At 49.5% G+C, this 19,197-nt stretch overlaps 1 protein-coding gene and 1 long non-coding RNA gene across 4 annotated transcripts in view; one reads left to right on the top strand and one right to left on the bottom strand.

The window, feature by feature from the left end:
* Window positions 1-19,197, bottom strand: part of LOC113627302 (guanine nucleotide-binding protein G(o) subunit alpha) — a 161,236-nt gene that overhangs the window by 71,156 nt on the left and 70,883 nt on the right. For both annotated transcript variants that reach the window (XM_027119859.1, XM_027119858.1), the window contains exon 3: window positions 5,253-5,394. In XM_027119859.1, the coding sequence (XP_026975660.1) occupies window positions 5,253-5,394 (142 nt within the window). The remainder of the gene's footprint in view (window positions 1-5,252; window positions 5,395-19,197) is intronic.
* Window positions 1,061-14,074, top strand: LOC113627310 (uncharacterized). Of its 2 annotated transcripts, none has more exons than XR_003435505.1 (4): window positions 1,061-2,226; window positions 4,729-4,857; window positions 9,569-9,620; window positions 11,259-12,422. It is a non-coding gene; the product is annotated as an uncharacterized LOC113627310 (long non-coding RNA). The 2 variants fall into 2 exon arrangements; XR_003435504.1 differs by lacking the exon at window positions 1,061-2,226 and adding an exon at window positions 12,725-14,074 and having other exon boundaries at window positions 2,983-4,857; window positions 11,259-12,574.

Raw genomic sequence — 19,197 nt, 5'->3', positions numbered from 1 at the left:
TGGTTGTACTGTGCCTATTTAAATGGGACTCTGCTCTGGACCTGAGCTATATGAATTATAGCTTCCTTGGGGTTACAAATCTGTATTATATACGTATATATTTTGTGCTGAATGTCCCTGGGTAAGTCACTTTGCCTCTCTGTGCCTCTTTTTTTTTTTTCACTTGTAAAATGGGGATAACAATAGCACCCACTGCACAGGTAGCTGTTAGGATTAAAATTTTTAATTAATATAAATGGTTTAATGCAAGCCCTAGAACATAAAAATTGAAAGCAACTATTATCATCATCTTCAATTCTTGGAGCTGCAGTTCTCTGAGTCCATCTACTACTTGCTGATTCCAGCTGGAGCCCATGAGGTTGAGACCATATTTGGCCCAGCCCAGCCTGTCTCCTGACTTTCTGCCAGAGGTGTCACCTTGTTTCCAGTCATCCAGGCCAGTAACACTAGAGTCCCAGTTTCCTGATCCTTACACTTTTTTTTTTTTTTTTTTTTCCAGTACGCGGGCCTCTCACTTTTCCCGCCTCCCCCGTTGCGGAGCACAGGCTCCGGACGCGCAGGCCCAGCGGCCATGGCTCACGGGCCCAGCCGCTCCGCGGCATGTGGGATCTTCCCAGACCGGGGCACGAACCCGCGTCCCCTGCATTGGCAGGAGGACTCTCAACCACTGCGCCACCAGGGAAGCCCCTGATCCTTACACTTTTGCCCCAGTAGCCAAGTAACTACCAGGTCCCTTTCTTTCATCACCACACATCACTTTGCTGCCCTTCCTTTCCAACTCCCATCGAGACCCTTACTGTAGCTCCCAACCTGCCTCCTGACCTTCAGTCTCTCCCACCACTAGCCCACCATGCACATGCCATCATGATAATCTCCTAAAACTCGCTTTCATCCCATCCTTCCCCAGCTCAAACTTTATCAATGGCTGCCTACTGCCAACAGGATAAAACCCAAACCCCTTGACATACTTTCCAAGGCCTACCCAATCTGGACCTAACTGTAACTTCTAACTTTCCCACACCTTCCCATATCCTAATCCTCTGTCCTGGCCACTGGCCTCCTCCATCAGTCAAATCTCCTCTGGTCACCACCAACCCATGGCCTTTATTCATGCTCTTCTCTGCTTCAAGTCCCTTTCCTCACCTACATCTGTGCCTGTGAAGCCATACCTCTGCTTCAAGGACAGTTCCAGCCTCACTTCCTCTAAGAAGCTTTCCCTGACCACTTCATGGAATAAGCCTAAGAGCCCTGTCCTCCCAAGAAGATGACCAGCCCCTTCAAGGCCCCATCCCACATTCCTCTCTTTCTCCAGAGCTTAGCACAAACTAAACATATAGTAGGTACTCAGTCAACATCTGTTCAGTAGTGATAACATTACAGGTTCTTTTCCTTTTTTCTCTGAGTACCGAGAAAGTTAGAAATGTCTTTCTACTCAAGAGATTTTTTTGGGTGGGTCTACTATGTGCTGAGCACTGTGCTGGTTGTTGGGGTGGGGAGGTGACCCAAAGATGAATGACACAGGCCTTGAGCAGAAAGACCTTAGACATAATGGAGTTCTTATTCTAGGCTCCACTGGTGGGCTTTATGAGTTCCAGAGCCCCCTGAAATGGTATGAAAAATTTCCTGGACGTGTGAGTGGGTGCACGGCTCTGGAGAGAAGGCTCATGGCTTTCATTAGTTGCTCAAATGGGTTTTGATCACCCTGAAGCACAAGGGTCACTGCTCTAAGGAAAGAGCGGACACACTGCATGAGATACATGCTCAACAGAGAAAGCACTGAGCTGAGCTGAGCTGAGCTGAACTGAGCTGAGCTGAGCTGAGCTGGGCTGGGCTGTCAGGGGAAGGAGAGGAAGTCTTCATGCAAAGATGGGAGCTCAGCTGGTCCTTGCTGAGCAGGAAGAGCTCCAGGGGGAAGAGAGGGGAGAAGGCACAAGAGGCAGAAGGTGTGGTCTGAGCCGAGGCCTGGAGGTGTGGGAGTGTGTGGTATCTTTGGGGAGCAGTCTGTGGCCTGGGGGTGCTGGGGCGTGGGGTGTATAAGGAGATCCCTGCCGTTTGCCCAACAAAGAGTCTCTTTCAGGCTTGGGCTCATGTACTGTCATATGGCCTCAGGTGAGTCCACACCCCAGAGAGGCTGCAGGAGAAACCAGTCAGTCCTCCCTCCACTGGGGGGCCAGGGCGGGGGGCAAGCCAGCTGCCAGGAGAAGTCAAGGGCATTGTTCTAATGAGGTATGGCAAGGAAGCTTCTAGATGCTTCTCTGTATGGAGAGTATAAAGCTGGTTGGCCCAAGCAGGTGCTGGGTGTAGGGCTGTTTTCCTCCAGATATGTCATTACGGGTGGGGGGACGATGTCGGACGTGCGGAAGCCAAGAGAGAGAAGGAGGTCTTTTCTTTACACATCAAAACACTAATCTGGGTCGGCTCTGCATGGGACGGTTCTCCCAATATCCAAACAGCAGATCCCCCAGGTGGGCAGCCCCTGGGAACCCGAGAGAGGAAAGAGTTTGGAGACCCAGCCTTGGGGTCAGGGCATCTGGTCACCAACAACTGGCCAGCTGCAGGCAGACCTGACTGGAGGGCGTCCAACACCCCAGGGCCCACCTCTGCCCCCGGACGCAGTTCAGGCTGAACAGAGCTTCTCGTTCCCAACTTGCCAGGGTCACTTCTCACTCAGGGCCCTGGTAGCGTCCGCTTAGAACCTCTGTCCCTCCTCCTCCTCCCACGGCTGGCTCCTCCTTAGAGTCGAGTTTCATCACAAATATCCCTTCCATGTTCAGGGGAACCTTCCCTGGCCACCCAGTCTGAAGTGGCTGCCCCCTTCCACCTCAAGCCCCTGACAACTGATATGCAGGCAGGCGGGGGATCCTTGCACCCCGCTGCCCAAACAGCAAATCCAGAGCAGCCCACTCCCAGCAAACACCTTCTCCAGCTGCTTGGCTCACTTTAGCCTAAGGTGAAATAACACAGGCCCCAGGGCCTGGAGGCCTTTGCCAGCCAGAAGGACTGTGCCTGACAAACCTGTGCTGCCCCGCAGACCGGTCAGGCGTCTGCCACGGTGCCACCTGCCGGAAGAGGACTGGGCTCCAGCTCCTCTCTGTGTCCAGTGGACTCTCCAGGGAGTCCCCACTCTGCTCTTGGTCTCCCTTCCCAGAGGAGCCTTTCCTGATCTCCTACTTGAGGGTTGTCTCAACCAGGTATCCCACAGAAGAGGAACAGCCACAGAAGCCAAGGGGTCCCACAGTATAGTCCTTAATATATCATCTTCCTAGCAATTCCCAAGCAATCATCTCTCTATTCAGGATAATAAAATGGGGGGGAAAAATCCCCCCGTGAACAACAAACGTTTTCCAAAACTGAAGGAGAAAAGCATTCTGAAGTCACACTGACTGTCTGGGTTATAATCCGGGCAGGAGGTTTTGGGGAAAGAAGACTGGTTGGGAGGTGGGCATGGCGGTGAACACACATACTCTTGGAAGATCTCGCAGGCTGTGGTTTTGTGTGCCTGCGTGCATGTGTGTTTGTGTGGGTGTTTGTGTAAGGTGTGAGCTGTGGACACGTGAGCTTTTGCACTGGGCCTGTCGTCTGGTTAACTGAGATTCAGGCTCCATGCTCTCTCTTTGGCCAAAAGGCAGACAGAAGGACCAAAGGCCTGTGGCTTGTCCCATGTCTGAAGATCATACCAGGCATTTCCTGCTCTGGGCTTTAATGACTGAGTTGAGTAAAGTGAGTTAATACTTGTAAGGTGCTTAGCACAGTGCCTGGCAGCTAGGAGGAGTTCAATACAAGAGAGCTATTTGTATAAGCACTGTGGCCATTATCATTAACAATGAATGAAACCCTGTAACTTGTCTGGCTACTTGTAACCTGTCTTGGCTACTTCTGATGATCTGAGTTGCTCTTTGCTGACTGGTTTCTCCAGCTCCGCTCCTACTGTGCTCGTTCCTGTATCCCCAGCAAGGCCTGGTACACTGTACTCTCAGTGAATACTTAGTGGAAACAAGACTGAAGAACTCAGTGCCCCTGGTTCCGCAGGCCCTGGCTCTATGACCAAATCCAAAGCTAGTCCCTGGGGAGAAGTACTTCCTCTGCAGACCCAGCTTCCAGACTCAGCCTTGCAGAGGGGCAGCGCCCGGCTTCCCCACCCCAGGCTGGTCTTGGACACACTCTCAGTCACCCAGTTCCCATCTTCCGGGAGGAGGCAGTGCCTGAGCTGGGATGACTCTGTCGCATGGAATTAGGATTTTGTGCATAAAGTATTGAATTTTACATTTAAAGCTATCTGTCGCAGATGATTTATCAGACCCAGAGAAGGTGAAGATAGTTTTCCTCTGTAAGGGAGGTGATTTTTTAGCCAAGACAGGATATATACACTATGTATAACCAAACCACGCAGTAATCGGAGATTAACGCTCTCCGTCCAGAGCCTCCAAGGAGGGGCCCAGGCGCTCGGAGGCCTCCACCTGCTCCCCTCCTCACACTCCAGGTCACAGGAGGGGGATCGCTGGGATTCAGGGTCCCACCAGGAGACGAAGAGTCACTTTTAGATAGACTTATCTGAGGCTGTTTTCCCTCCCTCCCTGCCACCTTTTATTTGGCTTTGCCAGTATAGCTGTGTAAGGTTCAGTCTTACAGTTAACGCAAATGTTTGCAAAAAAGAGGCTTTTACAACTTATTCCATTCACCACTTATCAGATGCCTGGAAACTCAACTGAAAAACTGTCCCTGTTCTAGGATGTCGACCTCCTACAGGAAGGAGAGCCTCTTCGGTCCTCAGACACACCTCGGAGGGGCAGAAAACACAACCCATGGGGCAAAGGAGGGAAGAGACTGAATTCAAATGGCTGCCCCACCCCCAACAAGGTAAGGAAAGCTCTCCTAAGGAGGGAAGATGGTGGCTAGGTGGGGCTTGTTTTGTCTAAGAAATATTTTTTCTGTTCAGGTCAACTGCCCAAGGGCATGTACTTGGACAATGTTGTGAGAGTCCCAGTTTAGGGCAGTCACCAACCCTTTCTCATCTGCAAAATAAACCCTGGAATTCTGTGGCTGTTGTCTCCTTCCTTGGCGATTGTGCTGTGGCGGTCTGCTTGTCACCAGAGCCCCTGTTTAACTGTATTGGCCAGGTCGACTGGTACACTGGCGGGTGACACAGCACAGTCTCGTCCTGTCCCTGCACGGCAGCCTGGCCTGATGAAGAGGACGCAGCGGGTACCAGAGACGGCCCTCTCCTCCCCGTGTGCACGGGCGCAGCAGCCTACCTTTCTCTCCTTGTCACCGTATTCGATGCCCAAAGTGTCCATGGCCCGGACGATGGCTGCCAGGGACTGGATGGTGTTGCTGTAGACAACGGGCTTGTACTGTTTCACGTCTTCTCCAGAGAAGCCATCTTCGTGGATGATCCTAGAGCAAAACCACACACAGCATGCCTGATGAGTGCGCTGTCCACACCTGGCACCGAGCGTGCCGGGCACGTGAAGCCCCACCCCAGCCAACCTCCCGGCTGAGGGCCGGGCCCAGCTCGGATGCTGAATTACTGAGCTGCTGTGATAAAACCACAAAATCTGAAGGAAAAATCGACCTAAATTACTGAAAATTAATCTGAAAAACAGAACAGTGGAAAAAAGAAACGCAGTCTTTTTACATTCCCTAGGTACCGTGAAAGAAAGATCAGTCAAGGGGTTGACAATACTTGAAAGTACTTAGAACACACACTAAGCACTCGATAAATGTTCACCGTTAGTATTTTTAAGCAAAGCTCAGGGTTTTAACTTAAATACCCACTTAGGAGTATACTGCTGAAGACCCCTGCGAGAAGCCTGCACACGAAGAATACACTTTTTCTTTCACAGAAAACTTACACTGCTTTTAATGAAGGGAAGAGCACTCACTTAAAACCTTCCTCTTTGACAAGAGAAAAGCCAACAGAAGGAGTTGCCTACTCCCCCATCCTCAGCTGGGACGTGACCACTGTGTCACCCTTATTCTGATGGCTCTGAACATGACATGGAGGACACGAAGGCGACACTGCAGTTCTCAGAGGCCATGCGACACTCCCTGCCCTCCTGTTCTCAGGTTCCTCTGGGGTGAGGGCTGAGGCTGGACATGCCCTGAGGTCCCTGTTCCCTGCAGATGGCGGCCGCTCAGTGAACGCCCACTGCCGACAAGGGTGTGGGGAGGAGAGAGAACTAGAGAGGGGGTAAAGCCAAGACTTTGCAAGAATCCTCTCATGGTTGAGGTAATTAAGAAAGGACAAATGGATTTCAAGACTAACATCCAACATTAGTCATGCCCCGTGCAAACTCTCCTGTGGTCATGTTTTTCAGTCCAAGACTCAATGCTACCTGTAACATGTACATCCAACTGTATAGTAGCTCAGACCTCCATTTCCACCTCCACAGCCCCTCTCCAGCCCTTCACATCCTTCAGTACAGGAGAAAACTGCTAACAAGTTTTCTTTCTTTGTATAAACAGTTTTATTGAGATATAGTTCACAGACCATACAATCCACCCATGGAAAGCGTGTGATTCAGTACTTCTTAGTATATTCACAAGGTTGGGCAATGGTCACCACAGGCTAATTTTAGACCATTTCTGTCCTCTCCAAAAGAAATCCTGTACCCATTAGCAGTCCCTCCCCATCCCCTACCCCAGCAGTAAGCAACCACTCATCTGAGCTGCCTTCTGTTTTTATAAATTTGCCTATTCTGGACATTTCACATAAAGGCAATCACACGAGGTGTCGTCTTCTGTGACTAGTTTCTTTCACTTGACATGTTCATCCCTGTTGTAGCATGCGTCAGTACTCCCTTTCTTTTTACTGCCAAACTAGATTCCATGGACAGATATACCACGTTTTACTTATCTATTCGTTAGCTGATGGACACTAATGATTCCTGTTATAAAATGTGACTTGGTGCTGGGTTGTGAGTCTTTATCCTGAGTTTCTCTAAGAAGCAGATCAAAATGACCCTATTGCCTTTTCACTGACTTTTATTAGCCCTAACTCCGTTTTTGCACAAGTTTCTTGAGTGTACACCCAGTCTGAGGCATTGGTGTACAACCCCAGGGGGATCTCAAAGGGAATTGTTAGTTTCCACTGTAAACAGCCAGAAAACTGGACAAAATACATTAAACAAGTGGTTTCAGACACTGGAGAACAGGCAGCACAGGACCATCATCTGGAACAGAAAGGAAGCAAAGCGTGGTGAGTCCTATGATTGCCTTGGCTTTCTGCCTGGAGGCATCTACCAGACCTCAGGGCAGGGAGGGAGGACCCAAGCAGAGCACAGGGGTCTTACTGAGCTGATGGGATAAAGATAAAAGTTCAGGAAAGCTGTGGGGACTGGGAATTGAAGGGCAGAGTACCAGAGAGAAAAGTGCAGAGAGAGGGAAAGCTCCAGATATCTGAACAGGGGTCTCCTTGAGTCTTTGGCTGAACAGAGTGAGACTCTACGAGCTCAAGAAACAAGTGTCAGGGAGCTTATAAGGAGGACACCTCCCAGAGCTGGCCAAGGCTGGGAGATGCTCAAGTTCTGACTAACCAGAGTGGAGAGCTGACACCTAGGGTGTTTGGCAGAAACCCCAGAAGGCTCATGCCATGGTAGTAGGGCTAAACTAGCCCTAGAGTAAAGGCTACATTAGACCTGCCCTGACAAAACTGAAAAATGGGCCTCAAAAAACCAAACTGACCCACAAGTAACCTAACTGCATGACAGAATAAAATCTAACACTCTTTAAATGAGGACAACAAAACCCAGACACTTAATAATATCCAGCATCCAATAAAAAAATTCTGGATATGCAAAGGAGGAGGAAAGTGTGACCCATAACCAGGAGAAAAATCAGTCAACAGAAGCAGACCCAGAAGTGACAGAGCTGATGGATTAACAAATAAGACCTCAAAAACACCTATTTAAAATATTTTCAAGAAATTAAAGGAAAACATGAGTATAATGAGTAAAGAAATGGAAGATAAAAAAGAACAAAACGAAGTATCTAAAGATGAAAATACAATATCCGAGGCAAAAATTTCACTGTAGGGGATTAACAGCAGATTTAGACACACGGAAGATTAGTGAACTTGAATACACCAATATAGAAACCATCCAAACTGAAGCAAAGAGAGGAAAAAGGCTGAAAATGCATTACATACAAGTAAAATTTATATAATAGCACAAAGGATGGGAGGGGTAAAATGGAAAAATACTGTTGAAAAATTCTTGTATTATACATGAAGTAGCATAATATTACTTTAAAGTAAAGCATAAGTTAAGATACATATTGTAAACTCTAGAACCATCACTAAAAAAGTCTCCGAGACCAGACTCCCCTCAGAGGGTGAACTCTGGGTGACCTGAGAGGTGCAGTCTGGATTTACTGGTCCCCATGACACACTCTCCCAAGAAGCCAGTGCAATGAGTTTCTCATGCTTCGTTCTGGACCAGCAGGCCTTGCCACTCTCCTGGGAATACTCTCTAGACCCTCAGCTGCCTACAGGACTTCCTTCCACTAGTGGATGGGACTGTCATTTTTCACACCTGTTAGCATTAATTCTTTACACCACCTAACAAGGTAGGGAGGGTAGGATTTCATTATACCCATCTCTAGAAAAGGAGACTGAGTGAGATTGAGTAACTGGCCTAATGGCTCTCAGCAGGCAGGGTGAGAGCCACAGGCAGGAGCAGAACCTGGGTCTCTGGGTACACAGTCCTTTCTGCCACCCCTCAGGCCTCAGACTGGACTAGGCAGAATACTGCCTGGAAGGTCTCACTGGTGCCTGGGGTGGCCCAAGATAGAGAAGCTTCATTCGGGGTTTACAAAAATGAAGCAGTTTGGCCAAAAATTGCTCAAATCATGATTATTGGTTGCAAAACTTGTTCAAACTGGCTTATATTAGCTTAAAATTGGGCTTCCTGCTTCAGGGTAGAATTTTACACCTTCCCTTCCCTCTGACTACAAAGTAGTAAGTACTCAAACATAGAAAAGTTGCACCATACAGAACAACACCAAAAATAAATAAATGTTCATAATTCTACCATTCAGAGAAAAAGGCTGGATTTTTTTAGTGTAAGTCCTTCGGTATTTCTTTCATGCCCCATTCTTCTCTGCTCCCTACCCCCTCGCCCCAGCATTGACTTCAGTCACATATCCTTAAAAGTATCACTTAAGGCCCCTTTATTTTCTATTTCCCATCTCATTCCGGAGAGTGGTCAGAGCTTAGGAGTCAGAAAGATGGGGTCGCCAGCTCCATCACTGATGAGCTGTGCGTTCCTGGCAAAGGATTTAACCCCTCAGGCCTTGGTTTCCTCAGCTGCAAGGAACTGCTGTGAGGAATAAATGTAAAGTGCCTATTGTATGGTAAGTATATAATATATAGTAGCTGTTAGTGATAATATCTTCATTCTAAAGTCAAAATCCCCCAAATAGAATTTCCTTCACTGGTGGTACAAAAGAAGCAGAATCATAACAGCCGCTAATGTTTGAGGGTTAAGTCTTTGTGTTAAGTGCTTTACATGCACTATCTCGTCTAATCTTCAAAACAAACCTAGGAGATAATTTTATCTTCTCTTGACAGAGGAAACTGAGGCTCAAAGAGGTTAACCCAGTTACGCGAGGTCACGCAGCTGGTAAGTGTGACAATGGCATTCGAGGCTGTGCTTGTGCCCACCAGGTGGATGCTGACAGGCAGGACTGCTGCTTCTTTTGGGATCCCTGTATCTAAGTTCCCAGAGAACCCAGAGATTTCCCATACAAAGTGAGCATCAAAACATCTCCTATAATATCAGCCCAAGGAGTATGGGGCAAGGAAAGGAGGTGTTTGGTTAGGGGTTGGAGAGGCAGCCCAGGGGAGTCTGGTTTCTGGTTTCTTGTGACAGCCCAGGTTTGAGCCCTGGAGGAGACCAGGCCAGGATTTGGAAAGCAGGAGTGAGGCTGCATGTGGCACCTCTGACATCTCACACTGCAGCAGCCCCAGACAAACCAAACTTCATCTACATAGTTGAGTGACAGAGTATAGAATCAAGTCCCAGAGACATCATTTGAGCCACTGGATCCAGCTATTCCTAAAGCTAACCCTATCCCTACACTTCTGAGTGATATGAGTCAAACCACTCCCTCTTATTTCTGCATAAGCTAATCTGATTTGGGTTTCTGTCACTTACAACCAATACAGTCATGACTAAAACATGTTTCGTACCTTGGGAGACCATTTCCTAGTGCACTTGTTTATTAACTTTCTGTCTTTACCACCAGCATGTCAGTCCCTGGAGGTCAGGTACCACATCTCATCCATCTCAGTTCCTCCTCTCCATAACAACTGGCACAGGGCTAGGCTCTGATAGTACTCAGGGGAAGTGGGACACAACTACATGAACCAGGTCTACACTGATGCACAAGACCCACCCCTCTCCAAGGAGCTCACTAAAGGAGGCAGACGTGTGTGTGTGTGTGTGTGTGTGTGTGTGTGTGTGTGTGTGTGTGTGTGTGTGTGTGTGTGTGTGTGTGTGTGTGTTGGGGTGAGAACTCACCAGATTTCCTATGTCTTCAGAGCCAGGGTAGCAAAGGAGGGTCAAGCTAGATGCTGTGTTGGTGCCCATCCCAAACTCAGGGACTCTGAGGGGTGTGGGGTTTTCCAAGCTACCAAACCAGAAGAAACCTGGGGAGCAAGCAAGGGCTGATTCTGCAGGCTTGTGTTTGATTTTGGACAGGAGCCACCAGCTGGACTCTGGAAACCTGGCAACACAACTGAGGGAGAAGATCCCAAGTGGAAATGGGGAGAGAGAGGGAGGGTAGCAGCCGAGCCGGCTGGAGCAGGTCTGAGCTTTCTGGGAAGAGGCGATCAAGGAGGAACCCCACTCCCCGCCCCACCACCACCACCTCTCCTATCCCAGCTCCTCTCTCTGCTGCCTTGGAGACCCTGCAGGGGGCCTGGGCTGGGGCTCCCTTTGCTCTCTGCTTCCCCCTCTCAGTGCAGGACTGCACTCTGCTGCAGTGAGGCTCCCCAGGCGCAGTGGCCTTATATGGTCACAGAACCACAGGATTAGGAGCTGGAAGGGACCCTGGAGGATCATCGGGCCCAGCAGCCATTCTCCCTCTCTGAATCACAGATGCTTCTGACACTGTGACAAACGCACCAACACACACACAGTTTTACCCCCCATTTCTGGAGGTTCACAAACGCACAGACTCTAAGCTGCTGGAACACATGATTTTTCACTCCATCTCCACGGTGGATTAAATGCCCCTCCTCTGCTTCCTTTTATCAGCACCCTTTCCCCGGCACCAGGACCATCTCTCCATCCTCCACAATAATCCCTTTAAGAGTTCAGATTAAGGGGGTGCTTTTGGAGCCAGACTTGAGACGTGTGACTGGGCAATTTCCTTAACTGCTTGATGCTTCAGTTTCCTCAACTTTCCATGGAGATGGGCCTAGTAATTAACAGTGGCTACCCTCACTGGGCCACGGCATGTAAAGAGGAGGGCCTGGCACAGGAAGCACTCAATCAGCTCAGCTGTTATGATGACTGTTATTGACATTATTGCATTTGCTAAGTGGAGCTGGGGGAGAAAGTACAGGGTGCTGGGTGTCCGGTGTCTGTCCTCTTGAGGACAGGAAGTGACCCGGGGCCAAGGGGCAGCAGGGAGGCTGGACACCATGGGAAGACCCCTTCCGCCCCCCGCAGGAGGAGAAGCAGGGCTCACAGCCACAGGAAGGAAGACAGGACAGCAAGAGGGCGCACGGTCCAGACTGGAGCACAGGATCTGCGAATTTACCTAATGAACATCACAGGAGCAGCAGTGGGTCGAAAAGCTAAATTTCCTGATTTGGGAGCCGCTTAATGAGGTTATAAAATGTGTTTCTCATCACCTGTGGGCTGCCTGGGTTAGGGTCAGTGCTCAGGGCTTCACTCGCGGGACCACTGACAACAGTTTCCAGTCGTCGGGGAGACCTGATCAGCAATGTGGCTCTGGCCCTAGAGCCACAGCCCTCCCCAGCGGGGGAAAAACACCACCCTGGCTTCAGAGAACACAGTTTTAATCAAACAGGCAACAGTGAGATACCAGTGAGTTAATGAGCCACGTACCAGCAATTAGGGGCTCCACAGAACCTACCAGAGCAACGGACCCGGACAGGATTGTAAAATGAAAACACCGGTTAGAGTACAACATGTGCCCCGCGCAGCCATTTGTATAAAACTAGATTTGTGTGTGATGGTGTTGGTAAGAGGTGGGGGTGTGGAGGGAGAAGGTGGGAGAGAGAAAAGATGACGTGGGAGGATGCTTAACAAAATATCATCAAGATCACTTTTGGATGGTAGCATTCAGTGATTTTTTTTTTTTTTTTACTCTCTTATCATGTTTGTTTTGTTTCATTTAAAAAAAAACTCGCATTTGTTATTTGAAAGGACAATAAATCATGTTCAATGGGAGACAGACGCTGGTGTTTATTAACAGGAGGACCATTTTGGCCGTGAGAGAAGAATCGAGTAACAAGGGGTAAAGCCGCCAATCAATAGGAATTTCCTGACATGTTTCACTTGGGTTCAGCCTGGTCCCTGCCTTCCCAGGGCTCTTGTTCCAGGTGAGAAAGCTAGTGCTGAGAACATGAGAGTTAACAGTATAAAGTGGCAGCTGCCAAGGGCCAACTGAAGGGTATGTGCGTCAGACATGCTGGCTGCTGCCCAACAGCCATTCTCACCATGGTGCGTTCCCTTCCCTGTCTCCCTTGCAGCTAAGAGTGACCATGTGATCCAGCTCAAGCAAGTAAGACTGAAGGGGAGTTGGCTAGAAATGCCTCTGAGAAAGACTTTCTCTTCTTGTTCCAGTGACAGACCTTTGAGAACAGCTTTCCGGTCCCCTCATTTCTCCACTGCCCCCGTGTCCCTGGCTGTCCCTCCGCCAGCCGTTCCTTGGCTTCTTGCCTTAACATGTGGTTGCATGACGAAGTAAATACTGGAGCCATGGCAGCCATGTTGTGACCAAGAGGTTAAAGGCTACCACCCTAAGGACGGCAGGTCAAAGGGGTATAGGGCATTCCTAGTGACACTGTGCAACTGCCAAATCAGCTGTGATACTATCTGATGACAAAGGTCATGCTCCTACCATGATGCCCCCTGCCTGGGTAGGTAACTGTGACTTAGAGAGGACAGACTTGCCTACAGTCACATGGTTAGCTTGTGGCAGAGCAGGGACAAAATTTCCAGAGGCCCTTCCACTGTGTCATAGGCCTCTCACCTACCTTAGTGCACCCCTGAGATGGGGGGGTGATGGGTGATACCAGGTAAGAAAAACATCTAACAATTGCAAAACAGAAAAAAATTTTTTTCCACTTCTGTCTGAAAAGCTCTAGTTCCCAATAACTTGGGGGGCTTCTCTGAGGGTATTCTGTAAGCTCCTTCATTCAGCCCCTAATTCAGTCTTCATATATTGTTCAGGTACTGACCATGTACCAGTTAAGTGCTGGGGATATAAGAGTGAACCGACAGATATGAGCCCTGCCCTCATGGAGCTTGAATATGAAGATAGATATCAAAGAAGTACTTTTACAAATGGTTAAATTGTAAGTGGAGTAGGTGCTACCCAAGAAGAAAAACCCAACCAGAAAGAGCTACAAGAGAAGGACCTACAGCAGGGGTGCAGGGTGGGTACAGGGCCCACCTCTCAGGAGGCAGCATTCCAAGTGGAGTGGGTGCAGGCCAGAGAGACAGGGAGGAAGACGGGACTCCAGACTGGGGGGTGGGGCGAGGGCACTGTGGAGAGCCTGCGTGGTCTCTGCGTGTCTTCCAGAGCCCCCAGCTGGCACACGGGGTGCTGGGAAATGTGTCTAAATGAACAGAAGGCACTTCATAGGCTGGCACGTGGGACTGGAAGCCAGAGAGCCCAGTCAGGGAGGCTGCTCTGGATCTGGTGCTGGTGCAGGTCTGATGTTCCCTCCAGAGAGAGGATTCCACTGAGTCTCGTGGAGAAGTACAAATAGTGAGTTAATTCAATGGGGGAAGCATCACAAACACCAGCCAGGCTACAGGAGCTGGCAGAACAGCAGACCAGCTTGAGGCGGGCACAGCAAAGGGGAGGCACCTGAGGATAACGTGTGCGTGGCGGCGGGGACTGGCCCTGGTGAAACCCCCCCTCCTCTCCCTGTTGGAGCCCCGCTGACTCTGTTCTTGTACATATTCTCACTTGATGAGGTCTTGTGCGCAGTGGGGTTTGACCTGCAGGAGAGACCCCGGTCCCTGGTTTGCTGGATGCCACCAAGGGTGAAGACAAGCAGGGCAGTCAACAGTGGTCCAGAGGGCACTGTGTGGGCAGGGACAGGGGGTTGGTGAGAGGTGGGCACTGCCACCCCCGCAGCAGCCCAAATCCCCTAGGGGACGCTATTCATCCACTTAGTTCATTCTACAAACGGACACTGAATACCTATTAGGAGCCAGATACACCCTGACTCTCCTACTCACTAACCGTGTGGACCACGGCCACGTTAACCTTCCTGGGCCCAGGTCTCTCCTCTAGAAAACAGGGATAATGATGGTCCCTCACAGGGCTCTCTGCAGTATTAAAGAATGAGTGGGGAGGGCATGGCACACAGCTGGGCCCGATAACTGCCAGTCCCTAGTATTAAAGTCACAGACTAATCACAGACTAATCAGTGCCAAAGCCGGGCTAGACCACTCGCCTTGTCTCCCAGGCCACGGGTCCCCCGCGCACCCAGTGCAGCAGTGCCTTGACCTAAATGAGTGAGAGGCTGGGGGCCAGAGGGTACCTATGTTTTGAATGGCTGGCTCAGAGACCACCAGCTGCAGGTGTCTTACTAAGTAATCATGCTGGGCCCTTGTTTCTGATTTCCCAGAGTCCCAAGCGAGCAGAGGGACTGAGACCTGGAGGCCCCTGTTGAGAGGTCAGAAGCTTTGCTCTTTTCTAGGCATAAAGGCTGTTTCCTTGACTGGCAGAGCTGGAGCCGTCCTCAAGATTACTGCCTCCAATCCCCATCGATGGCTTCCTCCTCCTCTCACCCACGAAGATGACCACTACATGCCAGGTGCCATTCATATAGCACCCAGGAGGCAGTGGGGAACAGAACAGACATAGCCCTGATTTCAAGGGATGCACAGTCTAGTAAACAAACAAGCAAATAATCATACAGTAATAAACACAAAAAGGGGGTGTAGAGTTAGGAGCCTGAAAAGCAGGTGACATGTGAAGCTGAGACCTGAATGATGAGATGGAGTGGATCTTGGCTATATGTGAGGAAGAGCATTTCAGGCACAAAGAACAGCTCGTGCAAAGGTCCTGGGGCACCTTGTGTGTGAGAAGGATGGTGAGAAGCCAGCTGGGCTGGAATGGAGTAAATAACCAGGAGAGTGGAGGGGATGAGGTCAGAGAGAGCAGCGGGGACTTGATCACATAGGACTAGTGCACTACTTATATTTTTTCTTAATACACATTATACAGTCACCTATTAAAATAAAAAAAAAGTTCATCTGTGTACCACCCTGAACCATCTTGACTTCCAACAGTTCTGCTCTAAGCACGGATCACTCTAAAATAGCAGCTTTCCCTCCTCTTTCCCTGATTTCTCCAGCCCTGCCTGAAAGGACTATTCTTGGAACACTCATAGATTCCAACTCACACAGCTAAGGAAAAAAGAAAAAGAAGAAGAAAAAAAAATCAGCCATCATCCTGTCACCTAGAGGGAAGCACCATCCTCATGCTGGTGTAAATTTCAGTTCTTTCACCTGCGAGTCCATATTGTTTCTCCAGAGACGGAATCACACTGTGTGGCTCTGTGTCACCCAGGAGTTGTCACCAGCTGTTCGGGGTCCCATCATCTGAATGGGCCCTGAGTCATGCAGCCAAACCCCTACCAGTGGACATTCGGGTTGCTTGTGGATGGGAGCTCTTCCCAGCTTCAACTAAGAGCCTACTCCACCCAGTGAAGGCAAAAAGCTACGAAACCTGCACAGAACAAGCCAGAAGCTGGACGACTCTCCTGCCTCACAGGCCGGGCTAGAGTGAAGCACATGGGCACAAATGGGATCTTTCGGCTATTTGAAAAGAAGACATGAAAGACTCGATTTGAAACCCAGCTGTTAAATTGTGGGGTGAAGTTGTATGGTATGAGAAAAGTAATTTAAAAAATAAGATCCCTTAGTGATTCATACTATATTTAGAACCTGATATTCTGATGTAGAATAATATAGAACAGGAGGGTATTTAAAAAGAATAGTGTCAGGCAGACCAATCCCCCAGGGGAATGACTGGTACAAAACAAGGGGTATGTCCTATTGACAGTGACTTGCAGAAATCTGTTATAAAGATGGCATTTTTAATGAGGGGAAACTCAGGCCAGAAGCAAAGATGTCAGCTGCCAACTGTCACCAGATGGAGCCAGGGGCAAGGCCAGGACTTGTTGTGATTCCAGTACACAGCCTCTGCTGCCATTATCTGGAAAACAATGTGGACCTTGCCCTTTCTCAAGACTCCCAGTGCTGGGGGGTGGGCGCACGCCGGCTCTCATTCCACGGGGGCATGATGCTCTGAGCACTGCCTTCTCAGGCTCTGCTCCTTTTTCTCTTCTCAGTAGGGTGCGTGGTCTGATCCCTGGGACCCCAGCCTTGGATTAGAGACATCATGCCTTGGACTTGGAGACAGAAGACCTAGGTTCTTATGCAGTTTGGCCATTGACAAGCACTGGAATCCCAAGTGAAGTGGGCAGGAAAAGGTCCCCGAGAGCCGGGGCCTCTGGCCAGCCCTTCTTAGGTCAGCAGCACTGGCCCTGGCCTGGGGCTCCACCTTGGGGTTTGAGGAAATACTTCGAGGCAGCTCTGCCAGCCTCCTGTGAGGATACCCTCGGCCTCCTAATCCACCCTCAGATTTCAGCCACTGGCTCTTCCCATGCTAGTGTTTTGAGAAAAATACTGGCATTTCCTGTGGCAGCTTCTACCCGTTTTGTCACTCAGGAGACCTGGGGTCTGGCCTTGTCTCTGCCACCGAGCAGCTGCAGTGAGTCACTGGGACTTTGGATTCATTTCCTGTGTGTTTTGCCCAGCCTCTTGGACGGATCAGGTGCCAGCTTCGGGCCTGGGCTGTGTCAGCTCCCTGTGGTCACCCTGCTTCACTCAGCTTAACCAAGCTCTGTGGTCATCTTTACGTCTTTTTGGGGTATAACACATCACAAAACATGGGGGCAAGCAATCAAAGGAGCTCTTGGCAGACCAAGGATTGAGGAGATCTGAAATAGAGGCCTGCATCCCTCACTGAATTCAAGGTCTGCTCAGATGTCACCTCCTCAGACCACTCTGGCTAAAAGAGGCCCTCCATCATCCCCTGTCTTTATCTTGCTTTATTTTCCTTCAAAAGAGTTATCACCGCCTGACATAAATATATGTATTTACTTGTATACTGTTTTTCCTTCAAAACAGTTATCACCACCTAATATAAATATAGAGTTACGTGTATCTTATCTGTTTCCCCACATACCGATGAGCTCCGTGAGGGCAGGGCCCCCGTCTGTCTCACTGACCACAGCACCCTAAGCAGTGCCGGGCACACAGTGAAGGATCAATAAATGCTGGTTGAACAGCTGAACAAAACAGGTGATTGCTCAGGATCTCATCAGCTCTAAAATGGTGGTTCCACACATGACTCGCTTCTGCAAAGGTAGGCAGCTTTTAAATTGTGAGCCTGGAAACATGGGTCCCTCCCCGGCCCGACAGCACGTCACATCCCTGGCTGCTGATCCCACGTCCACCAAGGGCGCTGAACAGCCTCCTGCCTGAAGTCCCAGGATCTGTGGCCTTTTCCTTAGGGGTTTACCAGGATCCCCCCCACCTTACCAGCACCGGTCCACCCGCAAACCCCCTCCCCCTTAACCCTAACATCCTGCTTCTCGTAGGTTTTCGAAGGGTGAGGACATGCAGACACCTCATATTGCCCACTCCTGTCACTTCTGGGAAAATACAAAGCTGTTTTTTGAAATCCAACTGTTAAAGTCATTGGTTGTGTTGCAAAGACACGACAGAGAGCTTTATGGCTCCCGAGCCCGTTTTACGATGCCTTATATAAAGACGTGAGCTTTCGTTAAACACAGTAAAAGCCGGTGAGGCAAATTGGTTCAATGTCGATTTTCCTGACTGAATCTAAGTAACATTTCTGGTTTCCCATCTGCCCGATTAGGGCAGCTGCTAGATTGCCCTTTCTTCCTCCACTGACATAATGAAATGAAGTATTCTTATTAGTGCGTTATGTTTAATATATGGATAATATTATACACCAGGGGGCAGTTTGCACAGCTTTTTGATTCTATTTTGTGGAGAAAGCATGAGTGAGCCCGCAGCGCTTTGCTCCTCTTGTTCAATCCTTGGGAAAACAACGCTTCCTGCCTCCAGTATGTTTGTTCATTATTTATGACCCTGCTCATTAGCCCCTGGGTATGTTCTCATGAACCCCAGGAAACAGAGCAAAGACCACTAGAGCCTGCTATTGCTGGCAGACAGCTCACAGAACAGAAAGTCACCAACGTGAGCCACCTAAAACATCTCCCTTTCTGACCCCAGATTGACAAGTCCAAAAGGCTCTGTCATCTAAGCAGACCAGGTGGGACTCAGACAGTTTGTGGGAGGGCTCCTCTCTGGGTTCTTCCTGGCTCCCTCACCACTCTCTGCGGGGTGCAGTGGTGACTCACTGCGGAATACGCCTATGAGGGATGATGAGCTTTGTAAACAGCAAATGAGGGCTGGAGTAGTATCTGCTGTTTTTGCTTGCCCAGTTCCTATTCTCCCTTCCTTTGGAGAACCATCCTTCCCTCCCACTTTGGGGCATCTCCCTATCCCTAGCCTAAGTTCCAGAGGTGAGTCCCTGATCCACACCTGGCCAGTCAGTGCAGCACACACCTGGATCCAGCTATGCCTGATGCTAGTATATTCCTAGGCTACTCGGTTACATGAGCCAACGTGTTTCCTTCTGTGCTTCAGTCACTCTGAGGCAGGTTTCTGTTCTCAGCAACCAGGAATTTTAATGACTACAGATACACTGCACAGCCCTTGGGATTTTGTTTGGAAGGATGGCAGCAGGACACTGGACTAGCCACAAAGACTTGCTGATGTGAAAGACGGTGCAGTTACTGCACACAACTGGTACTGTGTAAGTCCTGAGGGCTCGAGGGCTACAGTACTTCAGGAAAGCCCCTGCTCCAGCCCTACTTCACAG

The sequence above is a fragment of the Aethalodelphis obliquidens genome, unplaced genomic scaffold (genome assembly GCF_003676395.1).
Source record: "Aethalodelphis obliquidens isolate GAN/ISIS:26980383/991018 unplaced genomic scaffold, ASM367639v1 scaffold20, whole genome shotgun sequence".
In the NCBI taxonomy this organism is placed as follows: domain Eukaryota; kingdom Metazoa; phylum Chordata; class Mammalia; order Artiodactyla; family Delphinidae; genus Aethalodelphis; species Aethalodelphis obliquidens.
Note: the sequence above shows the minus strand (reverse complement) of the source record. Positions and strands in the feature narration are given on the sequence as shown.